General features: G+C 44.0%; 1 protein-coding gene across 1 annotated transcript; it reads right to left on the bottom strand.

Moving 5' to 3' along the window:
- Nucleotides 1-345: 345 nt before the first annotated feature.
- On the bottom strand, nucleotides 346-26,487 carry arfgef2 (ADP-ribosylation factor guanine nucleotide-exchange factor 2 (brefeldin A-inhibited)). The gene is made up of 39 exons (XM_068716683.1): nucleotides 26,154-26,487; nucleotides 24,264-24,294; nucleotides 23,662-23,785; nucleotides 22,412-22,558; nucleotides 21,137-21,316; nucleotides 20,575-20,887; nucleotides 20,323-20,481; nucleotides 20,047-20,171; nucleotides 19,329-19,462; nucleotides 18,546-18,780; nucleotides 18,296-18,395; nucleotides 17,485-17,624; nucleotides 17,209-17,317; nucleotides 16,925-17,114; nucleotides 16,669-16,780; nucleotides 16,374-16,579; nucleotides 16,131-16,215; nucleotides 14,384-14,555; nucleotides 14,096-14,247; nucleotides 13,875-14,003; nucleotides 13,558-13,716; nucleotides 12,008-12,155; nucleotides 11,501-11,597; nucleotides 11,344-11,384; nucleotides 11,087-11,256; nucleotides 9,757-9,908; nucleotides 9,430-9,602; nucleotides 8,325-8,485; nucleotides 8,056-8,186; nucleotides 7,219-7,348; nucleotides 6,936-7,071; nucleotides 6,427-6,565; nucleotides 6,067-6,124; nucleotides 5,779-5,887; nucleotides 5,406-5,545; nucleotides 5,057-5,234; nucleotides 4,540-4,678; nucleotides 3,717-3,834; nucleotides 346-2,074 (listed from the first exon to the last, which is right to left on the bottom strand). Exons 1-39 carry the CDS (start codon nucleotides 26,329-26,331, stop codon nucleotides 1,910-1,912), a joined length of 5,565 nt encoding a protein of 1,854 aa, XP_068572784.1. The 5' UTR covers nucleotides 26,332-26,487; the 3' UTR covers nucleotides 346-1,909.

Raw genomic sequence — 26,487 nt, 5'->3', positions numbered from 1 at the left:
AAACACCCAAATGGGTTGAATACTTTAGGCACTGTAGGTCTCAGTAAAGCCTGGCATCATGAAAACATGCAGAACGAGAACTGGCTTTAGTGCCCTTGAGCAAGTCATGTGTTGACTCGTGACAGCAGGGAGAGCACAGGTGTAACATAACATTGATGACAGCAACAGCCACAATAAGCTCTACCAGCCGGTATGCACAGCACCACAGCCATAGAAAACCTTGACTGCAGCCATTCTTAATGTTAGTACCACCGTCCTGTTTGAGGACGGTGGTAGTCAAAATGTTCATAGCGACTTAGCTGTGGAAGATTTAAAGCATTTAAAACTGAATCAATAGTCACTAGAGTGGATCAGAATTCAGGTTTATTGATTATTTCACCAAATGTTTGGAAGATTACATCACAATATTATGTATAGAACCGTATAGCACTTTCATTTCTATGTATCTTACATTGAAAACTTTACAGTCTGCTTTTTCATTTACTGTATGTATATATATATATATTTATATTTTCCCTAGCTTTAGGGAAGAAAAGTAGACATCCATAGTTGCGAGGGAAGGAATGCTTCTCAAAAAATATTTAAATGCACTTTAAATAATTACATACATCCTTCTTTTAAAAAAAGGCATGGAATAAACTACTAAGGATCCAGGATCTAGAGATTCCACTCTGTAGATACGAGTTTTGGTTTTCGCTCCGTTCCTGGTTGAACTCTTACTGTCGACTGTGACGCGACACTGACGGGGGTTCCAACCACCCGGAGCCAGTTGATACACTGCGTGGCGTTAATACATGGGCAAACGTTAGGCAACAGATGTGCAAAATAGTGTGGGAAATACACAACCACTGTGTCACCTTACAGGCCCAACTGATGGATTAGTGGAGGATTTTATGAGCCAGCTGTAAATCTAAAGCAAGGAGGAGTCGACTCCATGTTAAGCCCTTCAGTGTAAGGCTTACTGGGCCAACGAACAAAGGAATGCATGGCAGAGGGAGGTAGGCAGTTTTTCAACCAACCCTTTCATTGTAAACCAGCAATTATCCTGAACAAATAATCACGAAACAAATTAAAGCAAGTGAGAAAAATAAATAAGTAAAAATCTCATTGACAAAGAATTATAAAGACGACAGGACGGCTGTGTCACAGAGAGCAAAGACGTCACAAACAGAGCCGCAGTAGATCTTTGATAGTGTTGTAAGAGATGCAGAGTGGTTTCAAGTCTCTTTAAGAATGGTAATAGCCCGCTGCTGAAGAACACAGACATGAGAGGGAACACAAACATTAAAGTGACAAACAATGCTTTGGGATTGGGCATCGATACACAAGTTATCACAACATATTCCGATTAGATCACCAAACTCACATTAAGGGCGACACTGATGGTGTCATCATTTTATAACAGGCACAGGTGGCCGAGAGATTTTCCGCAAAGCCGCAAATGTAAAGTTCGTCGAATTCACCATTATCGTTCATTTGCTTTCAGCATGTACTTTTTTTGTTATTTAAAAAAAAAAAAAAAAAAAAAAAAGTCAAAATCAGGTACAATAACAATAACTTATTTGTTTACAGTTCTTTTCTTGTCAATACAAGTTGAGATGAGTGTCAGGGGGATGATGAATGACAACAGTCAGCAGAGCGCCGGTCACAGTGCTGTTCACCCCGAGAGACAGAAGGGAGGAAGGACAGGGTAAAGACTTCTCTGCAAGCTGAGCGCAGTAGAAAAGCTGAACACTGCGATGCAGACTCCTGAACTGACACCGAAGAGCAACAGTCTTATCGTCATCACCCTCTGTGATCGGTTCCAGTCCAGAAGCGGGGGTAAGTTCTCCCATGTGTCCACCCGTTACCAATGTCCGCCCGCCATCGCTCTCCATCGCTCCATCCGTGGTCCCAGAACTCGCTCGTTCTAGGATGCGGGAGTTCGGGCCGCCGTCCCCTCGGGAGCAGCGATATGGAAGACGGAGCCGATGCGCAGGAAGAAGCGCCTGAGGACGGCCCGCAGCTCTGGGATCAGGTCAAACTGCATCATTTCACACAGGTGGGGGTAGTAGCAGGACGCATGGGGCTTGAACTGGAGAGGAAAAGCGAAAACATACATTGGCACCACGATTTTAACCAAGTGGTGTACAGTATGTGCTTTAATGGAGACATATCACTTTGGTGAAACCATATATTTCTCACAAGCTAATCAGAGCAGACAGAACTTGTTTTTGGGAGGGGCCTTAAAGAGACAGGCACTAAAACTGAGTGTTTCAGACAGAGGTTGAATACTAGTATATATTCAAACAGACAATATGAGAAAATGTGTTTTTTTGAACATTAAAGCATGTAAACATGTTCTAGTATAATTCCTGCTAACCAAAGTATTTGCTAAAGATGTTTCCTGAATATTTACAATATACAGGACAAGAGGAGTGGTTGTTCTGGGTTGTGTTGGCCCCGCTGGGAGACCAGTGAGTTCACAGCAGGGTGTTAAATGAATGCGTCGGGGAGATTTCTGTCTTCACTGATGCATGTTTTTTCAGCTCTTAAGGGCAATTTAATTGAATTACGAAATTGCATTCAGGCAAATAAACACAATTTGTGTAGAAAAGATTTGTTTTTACAAAAATTCACAGCAGGTCTTGCACAAGAGTCTGGTGCCGGCCAGTCCACGTTAAAACAATACTGCTCTAATTTTTGTTGATGCAGTGGTTAGTGTGGTATTGGCTTCTTTTTTTATTTTATTTTCTAAAGCTGGCTGCACGGCGCCAACATTTCCTCTTCAAGCTGCATGCTGGTGTTGTTTTCTAACAAAACAACTTCTACAGTTTTATTCTAAAAATCCCAGGAAAGAAACCCTGAGTCATGGGCTGCATGAATCATCGGTGAATCATGCACTCACACAGAGAGTGCATGATTCATAGGTGACAGCTCACAAAAACATGAAATCAATACTAAAGGAAATATAAAAAGGGTCAAATACATTTTTGACCCCCGTCCTTTTTAACTAATGGACATTTTATCAACTCCCCATGATATCTTTTATTTCTGATCGTGGTTCAGATTTTAATCACAGTTGGCCGTATTTATGATCCAGAGCTACATAACGTTTGAGTCCTGAAGCACACCTGCCCAGCCTCGATCACCTACTAGTTGGAAGTATACTCTCTGTGTGTGTGTGTGTGTGTGTGTGTGTGTGTGTGTGTGTGTGTGTGTGTGTGTGTGTGTGTGTGTGTGTGTGTGTGTGTGTGTGTGTGTGTCACAGACATTATCTAAAGACGGATCACATGACAGCTCCCCAAACGTGAAGCCAAAACACTTCGATCGGTCATAAATCCTGCCCCCTCCATGTTCTCTGTCATTTTAGGTCGTCGTTATCACGCTGATGTGTGTTCAAGTGTTCACTCCTCTGACAAGTTTGGTTTTAATCAGTTATTTGATGTGCGATAGACATGATTGACAGCTGCTCCGAGTGAAGTGAACAGGGTGTCGGAGGCTCGGGAACTGTACTTCCCATAACCCTCAAGTCACGGGTCAGTGTACAACAACAACAACATGTGTCAATAAATGTATTGATAGAGATATTATGGTTGTGTCTTTCCAGCCAAACAACCACCGCTTTGCTAACGTAACAGCTAGGTGGAGAAGTGTCGTCTATTCATATGTATACAGTCTACATGGTGGGGGGTGTGTGTGTGTTTGTGTGCGTGTGTGTGTGTGTGTGTTCCTGCCTTGTCATCGGGCAGCCGTAGCGTCCTGGTGAGCAGCAGCATCAGCAGGCTGTTCCAAGCCTCCCTGTGGCTCTCTGAGGTCAGACTGATGAAGTAGGCCAGCGCTTCACTACACACCCTGAGAGAGACCACCCAACACACACACACATGAAGGATTATAACAAACACAACACTGACGCATCTCCACCACTGAAGAGGCAGAGGTGGTTGGTCTGTACCAGAGCTACTGCAGCACAATCATGATTATCATTACTGTTATTATAGAAGAGCAGACCAAGGCTACGCGTCTTGAATTAAAGCATCAAAAGCAGTTATTTAACGATGAACACACATACGTACTCGTGATGTAATGCATGAGTCAACTGCTGCAGTGCAGCTGCTCAGTGAAAAACACAAGGTGATTTGTACCAGGCTCTGGTATACCAATACATTCTAACACACACACACACACACACACACACACACACACACACACACACACACACACACACACACTACAGTTCATATAATGAGTGTATGAGCCATGTGTCAAAACAGCTCACCCAACACGGAGCAAATGCCATTGCTGCACTTTTCTGCAAGTGATACAGCTGGTGCTTATTTATCTAAGGTTCAACGTTTAAACAGGCAATAACAAACTGGGAACACCTCAGAGTCAGCAGATTAACGGTTTGTTTTTTAACAATACAGTTTCTCTTAGTTAGATTAGAGAAAAAAAAAAAGCATTTTAAGGATACGTCTGGTGATATACATGGTGGTGCATCTTTCTTATGGGCAACAAGTCACACAAAAGACCAAAACCGTGTCCGTATGTTGTACTCACAGCAGCAGGCGGGTCTGGATGTCCGGCCACGAGGCCTGCAGCTGGAGGTCAGAGTACATCCTGAACAAGATCCTCAGGCTGCAGGCCAGACTGCTGGTCTCCTGCTTCAGCAAGTTGGGTTTAGATTTCCCTTTGAAGCCTGAGGGCAAAAAAGAGTCTGATCATTGGCAAAGAAACCCAAAACAACAACAGAGAACTTTGCATGGCTTAGTGGATATATTCTCTCCCCTCATTTCCTTTCTGTATCTCTATTGTCTCTATAAAATAAAGGCAAAAAATGACAAAACAATGATGATCTCTAGAAGTTTCTACCTCAATAAAGACTTTTTAAGGCGGTGAGGTTAAACAATATATTTTAAGACACTGCGAGGCTGTCTCACTCACAAGAGACCGTCTCATAACTTTGACATGCTTCTAAAACATTCTACTGTACGTCACATATATAGAACAAGTGCAAAAGACAGGGAGACAATGTATTGAACTGAGCTGTCCCGGAGGACCTTTCCTCTCCATTTACCTGCCCTCCAGAGCGCTGTCCTCTGCTCGTTGTTGGAGTTGAAGTCCTTGGCGAACGTGTGTGACTCCAGCAGGCAGTCCAGCAGCTTGAAGAGGTGTGCAGAGGTCATGTGTGTGTACATGCCTTGTTCTGAGCCCGCCTCGCCTCCCTCAGCCTCCGACTCCTCCAGAGCGTCTCGCTGACGGGAGGACAGTTTTAGACAACTTTAACTAAGTATAGCTGACAATTTGAGATTACACAGGGCTGTCCCTTTAAGCTTTTTTTTTAGTGTGTGGATTATGAGCTTTCACTTTTGCCAACACAAAGAGCAACTTTACAATCTATCAACACAGTAGCTGCTGTAACTTACCTGTGCAGCGGCCATGTTCTCAGCATCTTCCTTCTTGCTGGTTGCTGGGTAAAACACAATGTTGTCTATGGTCTGGATAAGTTCAAGCTGTACGACGCATTTAATCAGCAGCCCTGCAAACAGCTTCTGGTCCGAAACTCCTTTAGAACAAAAAAAAAAAAAAAACAAGTGGTGAAGAGACATGAGGGTAGAACTGACTTTGTAGAGGGCAGTTACATTTGGACAGTCAGCGACAAATATGTGACGTAATAGTTTATTTTATGTATTTATTTTTCAAATAGAGATTCGGGGTGAATTTGCACTTTGCAGTGGGTATGAGTGTGTGTGTGTGTGTGTGTGTGTGTGTGTGTGTGTGTGTGCGCTGTGTACTCACTAGCATTGGACTTGCCCTTCCACGTGTCGTCGCTGGACATCTGGCTGTGTCCTCTCTCAGACAGAGCTCTGTCGTAGCTGCTCTGGGACAGGCTGTCAAAATCAGCATCCTGGAGACAAACGGCAACAAACGACATTCACAGGTTAGTGTCCTACTGCTGACACGGTGGGAAGGTTGGTAGGAAATATAGCAGCACATTCACCGGCTAAAATCACGTTTCAAACCAAGTGTGAAGCATGTGCTGTAATTATTGTCAAGTTATACGAGTGTATTTAGTTATTTTCTTACAAAATGCTTGCCATCTGCAGTTTCATCTTCCTGTCCAGCCGGTCGCCAAGTCAACAAACTGAAAAGCAAACAGAATGGCAGATCAGGCGTGAGGTGTTGTGATAACTTACATCCTGTTACAGGAGCACAATAACCGTCAACTACATTAGCCTCAATCTTTGCTTTACCATTATCTTCCCTCTGAGGTGCTTTCTTTGACTAGACAACCGTGAGTTGTCTTCAAAACAGTAACTACTACTTTAACATCTGTCTTTATCTGTCTGAATGAACGCCATCATCAAGACGTTCCAGTGCAGTTTCATTAACATTTTTGAGCTGATTGAATTGAAGCTAAGTTGAGTGCAATGGTTCAGGACTTACGCGTGAGGGCTGGTGTTTTGGAAGATCTCCAGCATACAGGAGCAGGTGATGTTCCAGACCTCGGGGCTGAACTTCTCCCCGTTTAGGATCACCAGGTTCTCCAGACAGTTTGTCCCCGACCGAGCCAGCTGCTCGTTGTCTGTGGAAGAAAGGTTAATGAGCACCTTTGGAGAAACAGACAGGAGCGCCAGCACAGGACCGAAGCAATGCACTGCTGTGGACGGAGGCAGCAGTTAAATGTATTTTAGACAGTTCAAAATATCAGTTTAATTCAGTTTTATTTACAACTTTTTTTTTTTTTTTTTTTTTTAACTGAAACATAATGCATAACATAATTTTTGTTTAATGATCTGTCACTAACTACAAACTAGTAGTTCTGCACAGCACCCAATCTGACACAGCATGGTGGGTGTTACCCCTCTGCCTTATGAGTATTATTTGCTCTTTGTCCCTACAGAAGAGTATTGCATTGTTCTGCTTCGCCTGTCTTAATGAATTTGAACACCCACCTTGCCTGACACACCACTGAAGCTGTGTGAAAATGTCAGCCAGCAGGATTTCACTGAGAGGCTCATAAAACTGGGTGAACACGTCACAGATGGCATACAGAGCGTGGTTACATGTCGTCGTCATCCACTCGGTTTTCTGGAGGCAAACGAGAAACATATGTATGTTAACGTACAGTTTCTGCCTCTCCAAATCGCAAAAGAGGATATCCTTCAGACATCCAAGTGGCTTGTCGAGACACAAACAACCGTGGGACTTGACGGCCTGCTACCAGTGACCTCTGACCTCTGTCTGCTGCTCGGGGAGCTTCATGTTGTCAAAGATGCGGAAGACGATTCTGAAGAGGTCGTGCCACCAATGCTTCTCGAAGGTGTGACCGTAGCTCTTCATGATCTCGAACATGACCGTGAGACCTCTGTCGGAAGCAAAGACAAACAGTTCGCACATCAGTCTTCACAGCTCTGCACCCAGCAGGAGCAGAGAGATATGGGATCACAGGCTCAGTATGGGCTCGTGATGCAGTCTGACAACTGGAGCCCGTCAGTGGCAAAAAACAAGCACTTTTAGTGGACATAAACTGACCGTGAGGAAGTACCAGAAAGGACTACATTGCAGCCCGTTTAGAGGCTGGGAAGAACAATTTGAAAATGTGTTGTACCCATTAGTCACTTAACCACAAAAACATGGGAAAATAGGGTGCAGGTAGAAAAATACCAAAGTTGCCCTTTGAGTGATATCTCGCTCCATGTTTAGTCTATTCTATTATTCCCACATGCTTGTTGACACATTGACAATAGGGTTATTATACCAACACCAGGCGCTCAGCTGTCTTTGTTGTTGTCATGATAGCAAGGACCACTATGGAAATAAGTTCTGTTAACTTTACGTGGTTTTATCCGGTCATGTTTTAATTTGATGTACAACACTTTTTTTGTGTAAAATCCTTCTTTTGTTTGTTTGGTTTTCTTTCTTTTTATACATTTCGTCCTTGAAAGAAATCGGGGCAGGTAAAGTACTAGCATTAGGGGATGGAGGTTTAGTAGGACACCTCACTGTAGCTGAAAGTGCTGAAAATTCAAACTAGTCACCACAGTGAAATAACACTCTGAGCCGTTTATCTACCTGGTCCGGACGTCCAGCTTGCAGCGGTTGATGATACAAGAAAGCTCGAACAGAATGGGAAACCAGCCACGAACCCACACGCGATCACCAGGGGCCACATTCATGTCATCACTGGTGTATTCCCTCAGGGCCTGGACAGGGACACATGAAGTGTAATGTTACATAATGAGGTTAAAAAACATCACATAGTGCTATTTGCAAATGATAGATAAATGCCATTATCGTGTCACATTACTGCATCAGTACAGACACAACTCAGTTGTTCCCACCTGTGGTCTTTCTGAGACGTATTTAGCGCAGTGTCGTATGAGTCGGATGGCCTCCATGCTGGTGTCAGGAAAAGCTGCGTTGCAGACAAACTCCGACAGGCACTTCACTGCATCTTGGAACGAATCGATAGCAGCTGCAAAGTGCTCCTGGAAGGTGTTCACTGAGGGAAGAGTGATGAAGAGAGGGACCGAAGATAAGAAAACAAGAATGATTTGATCGGTTTATGAGATCTTAAAAAGGTACTCTATGTAACAATTTGCATGTATTAAACCGTCAATGGATTGTAACGCAACTTAAACAGACACTCCTCGATTTTCTCGGTTGCCTGTAAATCCCGGTGGACTGAGATATGTGTGTGTGTGTGTGTGTGTGTGTGTGTGTGTGTGTGTAAAGGACTCAGGATAGTTTTGCTGGGAAAATCCATGTTTATGCATGTGCCTTGCCTCTTCAGCACCGAAAGCGTGTAGCTAACATCACAAAATACTGTCTTGGGTGGAAAACGTCAGCTAGTTCATCCAGACTCCTGAAGCAGATCTGGCTGGCAAATTGGCTAGCTTGCCGGTTGTATATTACGTTATGAAGCAACCAATGGCAGATCTACGCAGCAAAGCGAAATTAAAGCTAGCTGGCTAAACTAAGCATGTTCTCTAGCGTTAGCAAAGTACTGTCTGAAGGGATATATTGGTTAGCTCAATTCACCAGCTAACGTGAGCCATGATACTAACTTGTGTATTATGACAAATGGTGTTGATTTTGCCTTCTGAATGACAAGAGCAATAGAAGGCAGAGGCCGGCCAACTAGCTAACTTTAACCTAGACTAAGCTAAGGTTAGCCAGCTAGTTGGTCTGGCGCTGGTTGCTTCGTAACACGAACAGGATGCTGACTGCAGTTCACATTAACGGCCACCAGTGTCAATAATAAGAATCTTCTGAAAGTTATATATAGTACCTTTAAATCTCATCCAGCCATTAATTGTCAGACTTTTATAAAAGCTGAAGCAGGACAGAGGATCCGTCTCACTGTCAGCTGAGCAGTTTGAAACAGCACAACCAGTTTTTGAGCCCAAATGGCTGCCACAAGGAGAGCGCTGCAGTCATACTCACTGACAATGTGCCCAGTGGTCTGGAAGGCCAGCTCCACGATGGTCTCATCGTGGTCGGAGGCCGCCTGGTGAAACACTGAGAAGATGTTCTTCCAACCTGAACGGATGTTGGACGCCTGGGAGTTAACCATCTGAGCCACACACCTAATCACCATGTCTCTGATAGTGGGCGACCTGGGGGGAGGGAGATAGTGTTATCTATTGTAAACAACCCATTTGTTCTCTGAATCATCCTTACTCCCATGTAGCTTCTTACTATAAATATACAGAGGCCACTTGTGTACTGAGAACGTACGGTCTCTCGTCTGGCTATAGGATAACACATTACCTGTTCTTCTTCATGATGTGCTCAAAAGGCCTGAGGAAGTCTTTCTGGAAGCGGAAGTTGGCCAGCTCTCCTTTCTCCAAGAACTTCATGGAGAGCTGCCTCAATGAGTCCACAGCAAAGATGGCTACATCCTCATTGGGGTTACAGCCCACCTAGAGGAAGACACAACAGTCATGAGTGGGGCTCAGCTAATCACTATGATGACAGATGTGTCTATATACCCAAATTTAATTTAACATTTATTCATTTATTTAATTTAACAACAGACAATTTTATCACGTTATATAATTGGTAATGACAAATGTTAGAAAAAGTTGGTTATTTACTCATCGAGCTCACACAGAGCAACATTAGCATTCGTTTAGCGCTGTGTTTCTGGCCAACATTCACTCCGGCTGTACGGAATAATTACACAGTGACCGATCTAAAATGGCTTCACTGATTCACTGTTCCATCCATTTTTGGATCTTTGTACCTTTGGGATTAGAACAAACAGCTATGCATGTGTATTTACAGTGACACTGAATGCTAGATTAAAAGCTCTACTTGAACTTGTGGGTCCAATCTTAGAACTAAACATGCCCCACCTAAGCACATTAAAATAAATGATAACGTTGTGCAAACTCGCAGCCTGTGTAGACATAATTAAAGAGGCTTTTGAAGTCCCTGTAGCAGTAATAAATCAGCAGGGTGTAACAGTGTCATGCCGTTGTTGCCTTCCACACCTTCCTCACTAATTTTACATATTAACATCACTCATTGGATTGTGGACTACAGTTTTGAAGCAACAAGTTCAGCCTTTTGGCCGTTACCATCTTGTTTTTTTGTGTCACGATGAGTGGGGTGAGCCAAGCACACCCGAACACTGAATTTGACATTTTTAGGCAACCAGAAAGGTTACTACTAACTTTCCTGAACTAAAAAAAACACACAGTGAAAGGGTTGAAGTTGTAAGACGAAAACACAGACAACTCCTAGAATGGACGACGCCGTGGTAGCGACCTGTCAATCAGAATGTAGCCCCGCCCTAAAGCATACCCTGCTCTATGGTTGATTTGACTCTAAATGAACCATAATTTACTAAATGAACATCATGTTGTATTGAAGAAGACTTGAAACTAGAGATTGAGACCATAAACTCATGTTCACAATGTTTACTGAGGTAATAAATCAAGAGAGAAGTAGAGTCATTTTCTCATAGACTTCTATACAATCTCACTTTTTGCAATCAGAGGAGTCGCCCCCTGCTGGCCAGTAGAGAGAATGCAAGTTTAAGGCACTTAAACGCATTGGCTTCACTCAAACTTCGCAAATCCTTTAGCCCACTGACCTTGTTGAAGTGGTCTCCTATGACCTGCCAAATTCGAGACCACTGCAGCCTGATGCGGTTCATGTTGTAGTAGGAGATTTCCACAATCTTTTGCAAGCTGAACATCCTCGCCTGGTGTGCCGAGGCCAGCTCATCCATGGACACGGCGCACAGCCACCGCACAAAATCCACTGGAAACAATCAAACAGCAACACGCCATGAGTAACTTCTCTTTCTTTGTGACGGACACAAACGGAGATACTGAACGCAACGCTCACCAATTGCATTTCCATCTAGTCTGGTGGAACCAGTGAAGATCCTGCAAATATAAAAGCAGCTTTAGTATTTGAAAGGAACAGAAACCTTCATTCATCATAAAGGATATAGATGCATTTACTATGTTATTGCTGTCCTTTTATGGTCATTTTGCCATACCTGTCCACAGCTACCACCACACTCTGAGAGCTGGTCTCTCCTACTGACTCCTGGATGTGAGCCATCTGTCTCTTGTCCTGACTTCCCACCAGGTTACCTGCAACATCAAACATATTTAACACAAGCTAATGTATACAGTCAGGCAGGCATCACGCATACAACACATGTCAGAGACTTTCAGGAGCACAGTGAACAAGCTATTAATGCAGAAATGTATGTATGTTTGCTCTTATTTTCATTAAGAACGCCATTGTTCATCATAAAACAATAGCTGCTTTGGAGTCAATAAAGTTAACAGTGGATATTACTTTAAAAGCACAACAGTAACTTGTAGTTTTGATGAGAATCCTCAAGATAGAGACACAGTATATATGTGATTATAAGAGTTAGGGGTTGAATTGTGAATAGAAGTTATGCTGTGCGTGTGTCTGTGTGTGTGTGTGTGTGTGTGTGTGTGTGTGTGTGTGTGTGTGTGTGTGTGTGTGTGTGTGTGTGTGTGTATCTTACCGAGGCCCAGGGGCATGAACTCCTCTGTGCCGGAGGGTAAGCCCCTTATGCCGGCCTCCTTGTCCCGGACCACCCCTGAGATGTAGCGCGTCTTCACCCCTGTGCCGATCAACTGGGCGAGCTCCAGCTGACTGATGCACCTCAAGATCTACAAGACAAAGACATACGCCACAAATAACTTTCAGGGGGCTGGATGTTTTATATATTTTAGAATAGCTATAATCTTGTAAGTCATGATGAAAATTAAAAAACGCTCTCGAAATAAAGACTTGGGATCTCAAAAGAGTGAGTTAGTATCTAACCTCAAATAATCAGGGTCTCTCATTATCTATTATTTTGAGATAGTAAGTCAATTGTTGAAAGCTTATTCTTATTTTGATACACTGTCAATATTTTGAGACAAGAAAGTAATTACTTTGAGATTCTGAATCGTTATTTTGAGAAGGTTTCTCATTACATTGCAATACTAAATCATTATGCTGTGATACTAAGTCAATATTTTGAAATAAGTCGTTATTTTGAGAAAGTTTGTCATGATATTGACTTAACAGGAGTTTTCATTTCGTTTTTTGCTTTGCTGGCTGGAACAGTTCGGATCATGGTTATATGAAAATGTCATCCTGATCATAAATAGGCTCTCCTATTATTAAACTCGAGAGGATGATGCATTTCCCTTGGGTGGAGAGAACATAATTCACCAGGATCCTCAGTGTGTGTCCTTGGTTTGGGCTGAAAGTTAACTAAAGATGAAAGCACCGAAAGTTATTCATGAAGCTTCCTACACTGAGAGGGACTACTGCTAGAACTGTTTCACTGTTCTAACATACTCACGGCTATAAAAATGAATTATGATCACGTTTGTAGTTTTCTGACAGCAACATTCAGTGGGATGTTTGAAAATGCAATTTTCTGTATGTGTAGGATTTATGTTTGCAGGCTAATAATATACACATCTATGTCATATTAATATATATGACTGCAAAGAAAATCTAAATATCTAACCATAATCATATTTATTCATTTCCCAATAATCCACTCACAATAGGCTGCAAGTAAACACTGGCAAGCCACCTGTGCAACTTCAACAATAGAAAAAAAAATAAAAAAAATAAAATAAAAAATATATATATATATATATATATATATATATATATATATATATATATATATATAAAAACAAATTGTTGTTCCGACAGACCCCAGTTATCAATGTTACAAAGCTACATTAGTTTGCGATGTAGCACTGTTGAATTGTATTGCATTAAACTGATTATAAGGCGGTTTTTAATAGTTTGTCTACACAATACAGCCTTCAAAGTGACCATCCATTCAAATCAACGTGTCTCCAAAACAGTTCAAACTAAAAGGGAACATACACAAAGGTTTCGCAATGCTGTTGTTTTACACTGCATTAGTTATCGAGGTGTATCTAATAAACTGGCAGCTGAGTGTATGTGCACGTTATCTTCTATCACAAGGTATTTGTGACATCCAATAATACTTTTCCTCTGTGCTACTGCTGCTCATAAGCCCCGTTAGTAAAGACTCACCTCATGCCAGGAGTTGCCCAGGTAGTTTCCGTCCGTGTGGGCCACAGTGATCAGGGTCTTGATGGTGTCAATGTTCTTCTGCTTCATCTCCGTGATGCTGGAACTGGCCGTCAGCAGGGTGAACCTGGCCAAGGCTTGGACATACGCGTCTCGCTCCAGCTACAGACAGGAAGGCCAGTTACTACACAGTCGTAGCTTCACGCTGTTTTAAACACCAAGAACGCTGAGCCAATACAAAAAGGAATTATTGGCGGATCATGTGACCAGTTGAGAATAAACAAAAAAAAGAAATACACATAATTGACAGATCACCAGACCTGCATGTTGAAGATGCTGGCGATCCTGATGGCACATCGAATGCCCTCCAGACACAGAGAGGCCACCTCTGGGTCGTCACAGTCCTGCAGTCCCACGCTGAACGCTGCCAGCAACGGGGTCCACGCCAGCTACAACCGACAGAAATCATCAGCAGGTTTACATTTCCAGTACGTCCACAGATTGTTATGTTGCCTCTTTGCTTCAATCTAATCAGTAGTACCTTGAACATGGGCCTGACATGCTCCAGGTGTGTAGCGCTGAAGAAGGGGGCCTGGGCGTGGCTGACAGCCTCCATCAGAGCTTTGGCGGTCTTCGCCATCTGCTCCATCTCCACGTTGTACAGCAGACGCCGCTGCTTCTCACTGGCTACATCTGGACAAAAGAGGACATGAGCGTTTCTGATGTTTGTCATCAAACAGCTGACGGTGTCACGGAGAAGGACACCAGCCAGTGTGATGTTTTATTTCAGCGAGTAATCCTGACGGAAAGAAGGGAGGCTAGTACTCACTCTGCTTGGTGGACTTTGGGGTGATGGAGATCTCTTTGCTCTCCTTCATGGCGATCTTCTTGCCTGCGATCTCATCGTATATGGAAGACAGATACTCCTCGGGCAGGTCCTTGCTGTCGTTGATACCGCGGTTCATCTTGATGTACTGCTCCTTTGTCATCTTGTTCTTCACCTACATAAATGAAGGAGATTGAGAGAGGCAGTAGGAGCTCAGTTCAGCTGGTTTACTGTTTCGCTGCACACAAAAAAAAAAAGAAAAAAAAAAAAAAGAGTGATGTGTGGGATTTTTACGTTTTTTTACTCCTTTGACTAGATTATTTCTGTCAACATAAAAAAAAAAAAATACATATGGGCAACGTAATAACTATTACAGGCTGTCATATCACACTGGTCTGGATCAGGAAGGTACAATAGTGTGGAGAGAAGACAACAGACTGTTGCTCTTCTTCTTGCGTTGTATGGAGTAGAATGCAACTTTTAATTTACTGCATTAGACTTTAGAGCTGTAAATAAAGTTATGGCACTGTCTAATTTTGTCTCTCTCTCTCACTTGTTTCTATTCCAGGGGGCCCTGGCTAAAGTCTGTATGTGTGTCACAGTGTGCCATATTTCACACCTGCTTTTCCCAGACTTTAAATTTCAGAAGTAACTTCCTCTGTCACAGCGAACTGTCAGCGGTGATAAATCTGATGGAGCAGCTATTTGTAGAGGGGCTGAGACGGATAAGAGCCTGCTGCCAACGCAGAGGACTCTGGTGAACAAACGCAGAGTCCTCCAGCAAAAATGTTGAACCTTGTTCGAAAACGCAGCGTGACACGGCAAGGCGCTGCTGTGCCTGACCAAACACAAGCAAGCGCTGGCAGATTAATATGTGTTGCGTTAATACGGTTAGCCTGGGGATTGGCGTGTCCTAAGATAAATCCTGTCTAATAGTGTTATAAACTACTGTTCAGTGTTTTGTGGTCCGATAAGCCTTCAAGCACACAGGTCTGTTACTCAAACAGGACTTCCTGCATCGTATTTCATCGTCTAGGCAGTAGCTGAAACAACACCCCAAATCCTCCACAGAAGCCCTGAGAGCCATGTGAAAAAAAGAAATTCTAGTGATGCATTTTTTTTTAGTCTGATGTAAATAGTTTTGTCTCCTGTGTTTATCATTGAAGAACAGGTGAGGATAGTCTTTCATTTCCTTTTGTTTGGCAGGTGAGTCTTTTGTTGTGTGTTTGTTGTTGTAACACTAATTTCGGCCACAAGAGGCCAAAGTGCACCACTGCCTTATGTGCTAAATAAGACCAAACGCATTTATGTTTTCTTCTTTCTAAAATTTCTCCATGCACTATAAACACATTATGTTGTGTGTAAGCAAGTCATGTAACATTACTGTCATGTCTTTATTTTGGATAGAATGAATGATTTTAGTTCTTTTATCCTGATAACTAAAAAAGGTAACTTACAAAGTTTATCCTTGAAAAATCTTTTTTTTTGCAAAACAATTATTTTTTCTCACTTTCTCCTCAGAGCCTCCGTAGTTTTCATCTGAACGTCTTAAAATACATATTGCATTTGTCAAAAAAAATTAAAATTTTAACGGTGCAGCTTTTCTTCCAATTAACCTGCGTAAAACCTTGGTGTGATCCTTGCGTAAATAACAACAAACGCTATGTGAATCTCAAATAAAGATCCTTCCACAGAGAGACGATACACTGGCCCACATATGGTGACGACAGTGACAATCCACCGTTCTCACCTGAGGACTGTGCAGGTCTGTGGTGAGCATAATGATGGAGTACGCCAGAACGTAGGCAGTGTCTGCGCTGGCAAACAGGGTCTGTCTACAAAAGTGGGCACAATCAGGGAAACAGTTAGTTGTTTGTTTGCTCTTCAATCAAACGTAAACCTTTGTGACTAAGAATAAAAAGACAATTTGACAAGCACCAACCAATCCCTCCATGCCCTTATACTTCAGTAGGAACTCTGAGCTGGGTCTTACCCCTGGTTGCACTCTAAGTATCGAGCAGCAAACTTCTCCATCAGCCTGTCTATCTTCTGGGCCTCACCAGGCAGCCTGAAGCCTTCCAGGAACGCTCTGAGTGCCGAGACAAAGTCACGGCCGCAAAAGTCCAACTGGTCCACGTAGCAGTACATCACTTCTATGTTGAACTTGATGTTCTCGCCCAGAAACTCTCCCACCTGGGTCTGTGGATGCACAGGGAAAGTGGCTTGAAAAACGGCTTTGTTGCCTGAGGATACAGTGTCATATAATTTAAGTGAGTGTAATCCCTCACAGTGTCCAATCTGTCCTCCTGATGTAAGAACTGGGCGATGTCCTCGGCTGCGGAACCCAGCATGCCCTGGTCCTGCAGGTACTGGATACCTCGCTTTGGCTTCTTGTTGAAACTGGGGAAAGAGAGCGGAGGAAAACAATCGATGCTCATCTTCTCTAAACAAGACCAAAAAGTAGTAAGTATAAAAGGTGAAAACATTCCACTCTGTTCCATTGAGAACGGCTGATCCTGAGTAATATTGACCAGGTTGACTCACAGTTCGATGCCGTGCTCGATGATGTCCTTCTGCTGTTTGATGACCTCGTACTGCTCGGGATGGTCCGCCTGCGACAGCGCCATGCTGGAGGAGACGGTGGAGTCGAGAGAACTGATGCTGTCTCGACGTCCCGCCAGCGGCTCCGGGAGCTTCAGCTCTGCTCCGTCGCTATCGGACGGATGCTCCTGGCCTGCGAACAAATCACACGCGATACACATATGTTTAGACTCCCTCCCCCTCTCGTATGCATTGTTCTACAGATGTACTGTACGCCACACACTTACCGAGGTTAGCTTGAAGGTTTGGATTGACGTACATGTCTTTGCTCCACTCCACCATACACTTGAGGATGGACACCAGACACTCCAAACCCTTTTTACGTAGGCTCAGCTCCTGTGGATATTTAAAAAATGATCATTTACACATTAATATAAATAGTAATATGAATGTAAAACGCTGAACCACCTGACCAGAAAGACACCTCTTTAATCAAAACGTGTGCTCCTATGGTGTTGATCCTGATATTATGCAACAAAGGGACACTGAACCCTTGATTGTACCTGCAGAGGAGTCATCCCGAGCTCCTGACCACTCCGGCCCTGAGCGATCTTAGACAGGTCGCTGACAAGGCGCTCGAAGATGTTTGCTGCATTCAAGTCACAGTCGTAGTTCACATAGATGTCAACCACGCACTGGGCATCTGGGGGGGGGGGGGGGGGTAATGCGATCAGTAAATACAATAATGACTTGATTTGCAGCACTGTTTTCCTGCAGGGAGAGAATCAAGATGGCCACTTTTACCAAAACCTGGCCAACAATAAAACTTATTTATCTTTGTGTTAAGTGCATCTCTGAAATAACAACGTCAGAATCACTCCAGAGAAAAGACGGCATGGTAGGATGATGCGCAACAACACTGCTGTAGCGCCAGTGTGCATGTGACTCGTGCTGCTAGAACACGTGAACGTGCACATTTTTGTGCCAGCAATGGTTACAGCTACAGCATAGTCATGGGAAAATACGAGAAGCAGCTACAACCACGAGAGTTAAGCCTGTTACAGTCATGCACCTTGTTCAATGAATGTGATGGCAATTTCACATGTTGATCTCTGAAAAAGCTCCGGTCTGAATCTAATGCTGTCGGATTAAGATAAGAGCTGAAGCAGCACAAGTTTACAGAGGGATTAAATGCTCATCCTGTTCCGCATTATCAAGATCACTGGGATATAATTCTCACATAAGTAGCATGTCCATTAAGTATGAAACACTGTCAAACATTCATGCAAATTGCATGGAAGATTGCATCTTGATGCATTTCATGTTTGACTGTGTTTGTAGAATTTCTTAAGTCATGCATCAGTGGATTTGTACCTGCACAGATGCGCGTTAGTGTCTGGATAACCATCCACTTGTGCTCAAAGGAGCTGGTCGATGTCTCCAGGATGGTCAGAAAAATCTCCCGGAAAAACACCTGAGGCAAAATGGACGAGAGAGATTAAGTGTCAGTGTGACTCTTCGATCAAACGAGCTGCAACAGGTACGTTCCTCTCTTCGGTCTAAGATGTGCCAGACAAACAGACTCAGCACAGCAAAGTCTGTTGTCGTTACTCTGCGTCTGTACCTCAATCTGCATCTTCAGGTGGACCTTGAAGTGGGAGAGCAATGTGAGGAAGATAGCCAGCGAAAGCTCAAAGACCTCAGGCACAGAGGAGACGCCATTTTTGGACAGCGCCACGCACAGATACTGTTTGATGGCGTTGACGAACATCTCGTGAGTGCGAAACACCGGCCCGGCGCCCTGCAGCACGGAGAGCAGCAGCTGCAGGGACACAATCTTGGAGCGCAACTCATGGGACCTGCAGAGGAGAGGGACTGTTACACTGAGGAGGCATATATAAAAATATATAGCAACATGCTCAATATATATATAAATGTGCCTTAATGTCAATAAATAGTGTTCCAGTTTACTCTAAGTTGAGAGAAACATAAGATACGTTGGTATAACAGTGGTCCATCGTGGTATTTATTTAATGTAGGTCTGACGGACTTCTTTGTGAGCTTCTTCTGGGCTCAGCTTACTCTGGCATATTCACAATGACGGGCTCAGGGTCTAATGTTACAGTAACTAGAGACGACAGCCACACCACGATGGAAAAGGACAAGCTAACCTGTGGAGACTGACATGAAGCCCTGTGCGTAAGCCAAAGGCCTCTATATTTGTTTGTACATCCCATCATCAATTGAAAGGATTCTACATCAGGATGTTACGAGAAACTTTAAAAAAAATATCTATTTTTATGGTGTGACGTAAAACAGAAACGTGGCTGACTGAGATAAAGTAAAGCAGACTGGTTATTGTAGAAGTAATCGTACATTTTTAGGTCGTATGAAACAAAGCACTCACTTTGGGTCCGGAGGTCCTTCGGCCAGAGGCTTCATGGAGAGTTTGCACAGAGAGCGGAACACCAGAAAGGCGTCTTTCTGCAGGATGTGAGAGAACCGGGCGGCACCGTGGGGTCCCTGCAGGGCCTCAGCATCCTGACACAGATGAAGAAAGTCCGTCTTACTTTTTATGCAAACAACACGACAACATAAAAAAAAGTAAAGCAACAGCTTTGTTTGTCTGGCCCCAACCTTTTTAGGTCATTTAAAATGCTGTGCATCTGTTTGCCAAGCTAGCTAGCCGTCGGCTAGTTAGCAAGCTAGTTCTGAAGCTAATTCCACCATGCTTCAATGATACACTGGTTGCAGAAAATGAGCTGAACAAAGTTGTCACTTATCTGGTGACAGCAATGTGCTTTCCTACGCTGTGACGAGTACGACTCTAGTCATTAAAACCTCACCTCAGTGAGTCTGCGACTTGCCATAAGTCGGTTCCGTTTATAAGGAAGTTAGCCCGCTACAACGGCTCACTGGTCTTAACCAGCCGGTAGGGGCCTCAAGTGATCAACAACTGTTTCTGTAGCAAAAGCCATTTCCAGGAAAAGGCTAAAAACAAGCCTGTCTGTTGCAGGCCACATTTTGTTCTTTGTCGTGGCTCAAAAACTGACATCTATATAAAAGTTTGGTCTGATTGTGAAGCTGTACTGCTGTTTGATAACTAATGTGTTAACACTGCTCACCAGCATATCTGTGGAGGAAACAGAAGAGCGGTCCTCAATGATGCCGTTCATCTGCTGACCCTCTGTTCTGACTCTGGGCGGAGCCACTTCTGTCTCATCTACAGGGTGGGCTGGGTGCTCACCTCCTGGAGGAGAGGCCACAGTATATATTATCAGGTCATGACCATGAAAGAAAAACAGTCGCCGACAGGTTTATTGACATTTATCAGAACGTAAGAGACAGAGGACGTAAACGAGAGAATAACTAAGACAAAACATAGACGGGTAAGTCCTGACCTGTCCCACTGAGCACCTGTGTTGGCGGTTGCTCTCCCTCCACTCCTTCAGTCGCCGTTGACTCTGGAGGATTTGGATTGCTCTCTGGTTTGTCCACTTCCTCAGCCGGCTCAGCTGCTGTAGGAGGTGTCTCCACACCTTCATCTTCAAAAACTGAATCTGATGTAATTAAATAAAGAGTATGAAGATTAAAGAAGCTATTATGTAAAAAGCTTCACAATCCAAATGCATATAAATAAAGTTGACACATACCTCTCGATGGCGTCGCCTGTTCCGCTCCTCCATTCATCGGAGCGCTGCCGCCCTCAGGTTCTCCATTGATTGACGGTGTGTCTGGCGCTTGGTCCTGGTCCAGGTCAGGGGCTGGCGGTGGGGGCGTGGAGCTGGTGGTGTTGGTGGCAGTGAGGTCCGGAGAACTGGCTGCCGGGGATGGCGAGCCCTGGGGCTCCGGGGTAGGCGTCCGGTCAGACCGGGGGGAGCCAGACCTCCGATTACCCAGCACCGGGGACGGATTCTGCTGGGGCAGACGAAGCCGGTCCTTCTCCTGCTCCTGGGCCTCCAGAGCCTGGAGAAGAGGAGCCATGTAGACAAATTGTTTTATAAAAAAGGGAATTTGGATGTCAGGGCATTTGGAAAAAATGGATACAAATAAATTGTTGAATATTATACAGGTTATTCCGAAAGTCTGACCGGCTGATTCAAATCAAAAACCAGTGGTGAGCCTGTGATTCCACATTATTGTAATTAAAACGTCAAGTTACAACCTCTACGATCGGGTGTATGGACATAGAGTAACAACATTAAAAGCACTGACAGCCTGGTTCTCCATGCGTGTGAAGATAACGTTGAGCATCTGTGTGAGAGTGGCCTTAGCCGTGGTCTGGTTGATGAGGTTGCGGCTGGCCAGGTAGATGTTGTAGCAGGTCCTGACGGTGAGCAGCACCGTGCCCTCGTGAATCTCTATGTGCGGGGAGGTCACCGCCGTCAGCAGGGCCTGGACGGAGAGAGAGAAGGAAGTCAAGAGTTATCAGGCAGGATGTCTCGCTTAGAAGACGCTGCCGCTGTACCTGCTGAGTCATCACTCGACTTCCCTATAAAAAGGTGCGTAAAAAGCTGCAGATGTGTAGCTGTCGTACTGTGCTACTGCGTGTCTGGTTCAACTTTTCATTTGGATATTACTCAAAGGATGATTATTAAAAAACATGAGATATATAATTTTGTGTTCAAGTTTGTTTTAGTCAGTGTAAACAAACGTCACCGACATTCAGGTCTCAGTCAGCGGTCACTGTAAGACAAACATGTGGATTATCTGCTATAAATCTATTGTCAACAGTGATAAAACTTAGTGCTTCTTACAGCAGGAGAGACTTTGCCCTTGCCAAACAACCAGAATGTGTATTTCATTCAGAAAGAGGAAACTTCAACAAGAAGCAGTTATGAATCACACCCACTGCGCAAGCACAAGGCAGGTCGTCAAGCCAAAAAAGTGACCACGGAAATGTGAGAAGAAAAAGAGAGAAAAATTGGTAAAAGTGTGCAAGACTTAGGATATAAAATATGATCAACGGCACTTTGAGCCTTTCTCACAAATCCAGAAATGACAATCCTGGATATTGCAGAACAATGCTAGTGTGAAACCAGAGAGGAAAGGAAGAATTAAATCAATCTATGCAGCTTTTCTGCACTTTAGATTTACAAATGAAAGATGTCGGTTTAAAAACCCTTCAAATCCATTTAGAAAAACACTGCAGCAAGAAATTCTTTGGTTACATTTTTTGTGCGATTATAGGAATCAAGTATTAAATGATGAGATATATATGAGTTTTATAAGTGGCTGACAATGTGACAAAGACAGGCATACACGTATTTTGAATATTTAAATATTCAGTATTATCAAACTTTTCTTAAATCCTTGCTTAACAAAAGATTTAACGTGCAGAAGCAGATTTTCTCCACTACTGTGAACCGTGACAGGACGATGTTATTTACGGAGGACTGAAGTGTCTCATTCCTCCCGGCTGTGTGACAACAACACTGACAGCTGGAGGATCTGAAGGCTGCCAGATGTTCGGTGAGGCGCGGCGTATACCTTGATGATCTGTAGCTGGACTCCTTCGTCGGTCTGCGGGCCCTGGAAGCAGTTGCATACGGTCTCCATCAGCCGGTCGATGAGCCTCTTGCCCGGGGTTCTGCTGTCCGGGGCATTGCCTGTGATGTGGCCGTACGCGATCAGCTTCTACCGGGGAGGAAGGGTGCACAGGTTAGAGCGGCAGAGCGAGCGTGGAACTCTCAGAGCAGGTTGGGGTCTTGTTTAGGGTGTATTTCAGTGTTTGTTTTGCTTAATTATGAGTATGTGAGAAAATCATTATGTGTCCACAAGTGTTATTAAGGGTTAATTCGATCAAAGATGAGCATGTGTATGAAAGAACACTACACCGCCAGAGAAATCCTGACTTTTAGAGTCAAGTATGGGTCAAGTCCCAAAACGCTGGGTCCTACATTTCCCATAATGCAGCTATAATAATATTGACAATAATAAACTATATTTTAAGAGCATCTTTCTAAACAAACCTACAAGGTGCCTTTACATAGGTACATTTAGATTAAGACAAGTAACACCAGGCAATTACAGGTACAAAAATGAAACACATAGCAGGTCCACAAGATGTAATACAAATGTGAGTTTACGAGTTTGTATGTATGTGTGTGTGTGTGTGTGTGTGTGTGTGCTCCTTCAATAATTCATATTTATTCCAGCACTAGCACACTGAATGTAGGCTACTTATTGGATTAGAACCAATGTGACCACACAAGTGTAGCTACTACGAAAAGCTACGAGCAGATTAAAGGATGGCTTGTGTGGAATGTAGAGCCATTGTTCCAAGTGAACTTGAGGAGTGTCAAACAGGTGTAACAAGAGTTCTCCAACACCTGCTAACCAGCACAAGATGTTGAGATTATTTAACTGTACTAGTGAGCACAAGCCTATGTGTGTGTGTGTGTGTGTGTGTGTGTGTGTGTGTGTGTGTGTGTGTGTGTGTGTGTGTGTGTGTGTGTGTGTACAAGCCTGTGTGTGTGTGTGTGTGTGTGTGTACAAGTGTGTGTGTGTGTGTGTGTACAAGCCTGTGTGTGTGTGTGTGTGTGTGTGTGTGTGTGTGTGTGTGTGTGTGTGTGTGTGTGTGTGTGTGTGTGTACAAGCCTGTGTGTGTGTGTGTGTGTGTGTGTGTGTGTGTGTGTGTGTGTGTGTGTGTGTGTGTGTGTACAAGCCTGTGTGTGTGTGTAAGCCTGTGTGTGTGTACAAGCCTGTGTGTGTGTGTGTGTGTGTGTGCACGCGCTAACCTGCAGACAGTCCAAAGAGGTGCTAACTATCCGGGGGGACTTTGACTGACAGGCCAACTCGAAGGGCAGCACGTATTTGTCCGCCTCGATGTAGTTGGCTCTGGGTGGGACCACGGTACCCTCCCTGCAGGGAGGAGAGCAAACAGCTGTGTCAACTACAAACACGGTCCCATCGAGACCTGAAATGGCAACTCCAATAGATGTGAATAGATAACGTGCTGCGGAAGCATTTTGCTGTGCGTCTATGTTTTCACAGTGCAGAATTTGACTGAGCTTTAAACCTTAGACAAGCACAATGTTGAATAACTGTTTGCCTATAGCAGCAGATATATATATTAGCTAAAGGCTGTTTGAAGTGCTGCTGATATACTCCAAAGTAGCAGTTACAAAAGCAGCAAATCACCGTAGTCACAAATCACAGAGAGCAGCTGGGGTTTACTGCAGACTGCTTCAGGGCAAACCTAACCTCGACTTCTTGCCTCGCGTCACAAGAAGAATAAATTAAAATAAATAAATCACAACTAACTGCTGTGCATTCATTCATTCATTCATTCATTCATTCATTCATTCGGGGAAAATTGTGAGTGCATAACAATACTTACTTTTGTTTTTCGAGCTCTGCCTTGATTTCATCTACGGAGGGAGAGACAGGAGATTAAATGTTACTGGAGGCTGAACTTTGACCCTCTCAGCTCACATTGGTGTGACATCATTTGACCGTAGATCTGGGGGTTACTGGTTCAATCACAAATCTGACTGCAGGCCACGTTTATCTTTCCTTGTCACAGTATACTATTGTATATTGAACAGGATAGAATCTGAGACGACCCCCATGTTTCATTACTAAATCACATTTGGTTCAACTGAACATCTTCCCTCTGATATTTGGTCTTTCTCTTATTCACCGCATCCCCATTTCCATCTGCTCTGCTATCAGAGGGCTTTTCTCCCTAAATCAATTTCTATTTCTTCATACTTATTTAACCGGCATTGATCTGTCCATAGCTGTACACACACTGCTCAGATACCCAGTGTCACAGCCTCCAACGGCGAGCAGTGGTGCGTGTTCAGCCTGACTGTGACCAACCAAATCGATTCACTTCACAACCTACGTGGGGGCGGACACTACTGCTCTCGAGCGGAAATTAGCTTGAGCAATATTCACCACACATGTCCCAGTAATAGTGGTGAATGTATGACTTGTCATTTCATATCATAAAAATGTGTCAGCTCAGAGTTCCTTTCTCAGCGACTTAACGCTGGACCTAAATGTAGAAAGGTATTCATAATACTCGTCGCCTGGATAAGCTCTAGTGTTTCACTTAAAGAAACAGCCATTCAGAACTAACCTCCCTTTCCACAGTATGCATATGGAATCATGGTGGCAACAGATGCAAAAAGGCCTGCAATCCACAGCGCAACAACTTTGATATTTGAACAGAAGAGCATTGGGGAAGATGAGAGGTTCGTGTATCTGGAGTAAAACACCAGACAGTAAGTCAGTGTGACCACGCAACACAAACACAACCTACACAGGTAGCGAGAGGCGTCGAACAGGAGTGTTGGGTTCTACTGACATCATGAATAATGAGAGAGTGTCACTGGCGGACATAGCAGCTCTAACACACAGACCAGCTCTCACGTGGTCCTGCAATAAACTATACCTTAATAATGAAGCACAACTTCCTGGTTTGCTAATTTCTCAATTACCTGCATTGAGACCAAGAGAGAGGCACTGTGCAAAAAAACAACAAAGATTAGCTAACTGTATCCGTCAGTACCACTACCACAGTACTATACGAAGTACTTGATTGTGTACTTAGTGTCACAAGATTTTAAAGCATCTTTACCAACAAGATATTGTTCAATTTTCACAACAACAATATGACAAGAAGGTGGGTGCACACAACTGGGCTGAAATATAAACAGCAATATCTCGATGAGGTGAGGAGCCTGGTGTGTGTGTGTGTGTGTGTGTGTGTGTGTGTGTGTGTGTGTGTGTGTGTAACACTATCCGCGGTTGTGTTGAATGGAAAAGCACGGGCGTCACAGTATCCTGGAGTTGGGTAGCATCCTGTGTGTCTGGGTGCAGAGCAGGACTGGGCTGTCTGGCTGGGTGACAGTGCTACGTACAACACTGGGATTGGTCTGTTTGGCTAGCTAACCTAGCCGTAACTAGCTAACGAGAGCTATCCATTAGCTTGTTTACCCGCCGACGTTGACAGTGGTGACGGTGGCGTGAAGGCATGATGTAAGCATCGTAGAATGAACAATAAGACGTGAGAGTGATGCCCCACACACATAACGCTGTCTTGTGGGCGCAACGGGCAGCTAAACAGACGGTGAAGGCCATTCAGATGCTAACGCTAGCGCTAGCTAACTGGAGACGTTAGCTCTCCCACGTCTCTCAAGCACGACTGAGACGTTTCAGTGAAGCCCGACATAAAAACACGGTGCTCGGAAAAAACAGTACACAAAACAAACACACTTACCAAGCGCCACCTGACAGGCTTTTCGAAGCTGGCTGTTCTGGCTCCTCTTCACCTCCTTATCCGAGAGGATTTTCTCCAGCGCCCTAGACAGAAACATGCTCTTGGTTTTACTGTTTTCAGCCTTCGAGTGTTGTTGCTGCTGCTGCTGTGGTGGCCTGTGTTGTTGTTGCTGCTGCATCTCTCGGTCTCGTTACCGCTTCTCTCTCAGGCCGTCATTCTCGGCCTGGCCCTGGCGAGTAAGCAGGTGTCAAGGAAAGCTAACGAAAGCCAGGCTAGCGGTGTCAGTCAAGTCGAGTCGCTACCTCAGCTCAGCGCCGCCATGCTGGTTACACGT

This window comes from Cebidichthys violaceus, unplaced genomic scaffold (genome assembly GCF_023349555.1).
Source record: "Cebidichthys violaceus isolate CVI_PGR_0920_01 unplaced genomic scaffold, fCebVio1.0.p SCAF_202, whole genome shotgun sequence".
Lineage (NCBI taxonomy): Eukaryota > Metazoa > Chordata > Actinopteri > Perciformes > Stichaeidae > Cebidichthys > Cebidichthys violaceus.
Note: the sequence above shows the minus strand (reverse complement) of the source record. Positions and strands in the feature narration are given on the sequence as shown.

Bases quoted from the DNA above. Each gene is read 5' to 3' on its own strand.
- arfgef2 (XM_068716683.1), bottom strand. From the start codon at position 26,331: ATGCAGCAGCAACAACAACACAGGCCACCACAGCAGCAGCAGCAACAA. The intron at 7,072-7,218 runs GTCAGAGGTCAC...GTTTGCCTCCAG, and splicing joins TCCCCGAGCAGCAGACAGAG to AAAACCGAGTGGATGACGAC. The intron at 4,679-5,056 runs GTAAATGGAGAG...TTTTGCCCTCAG, and splicing joins GACAGCGCTCTGGAGGGCAG to GCTTCAAAGGGAAATCTAAA.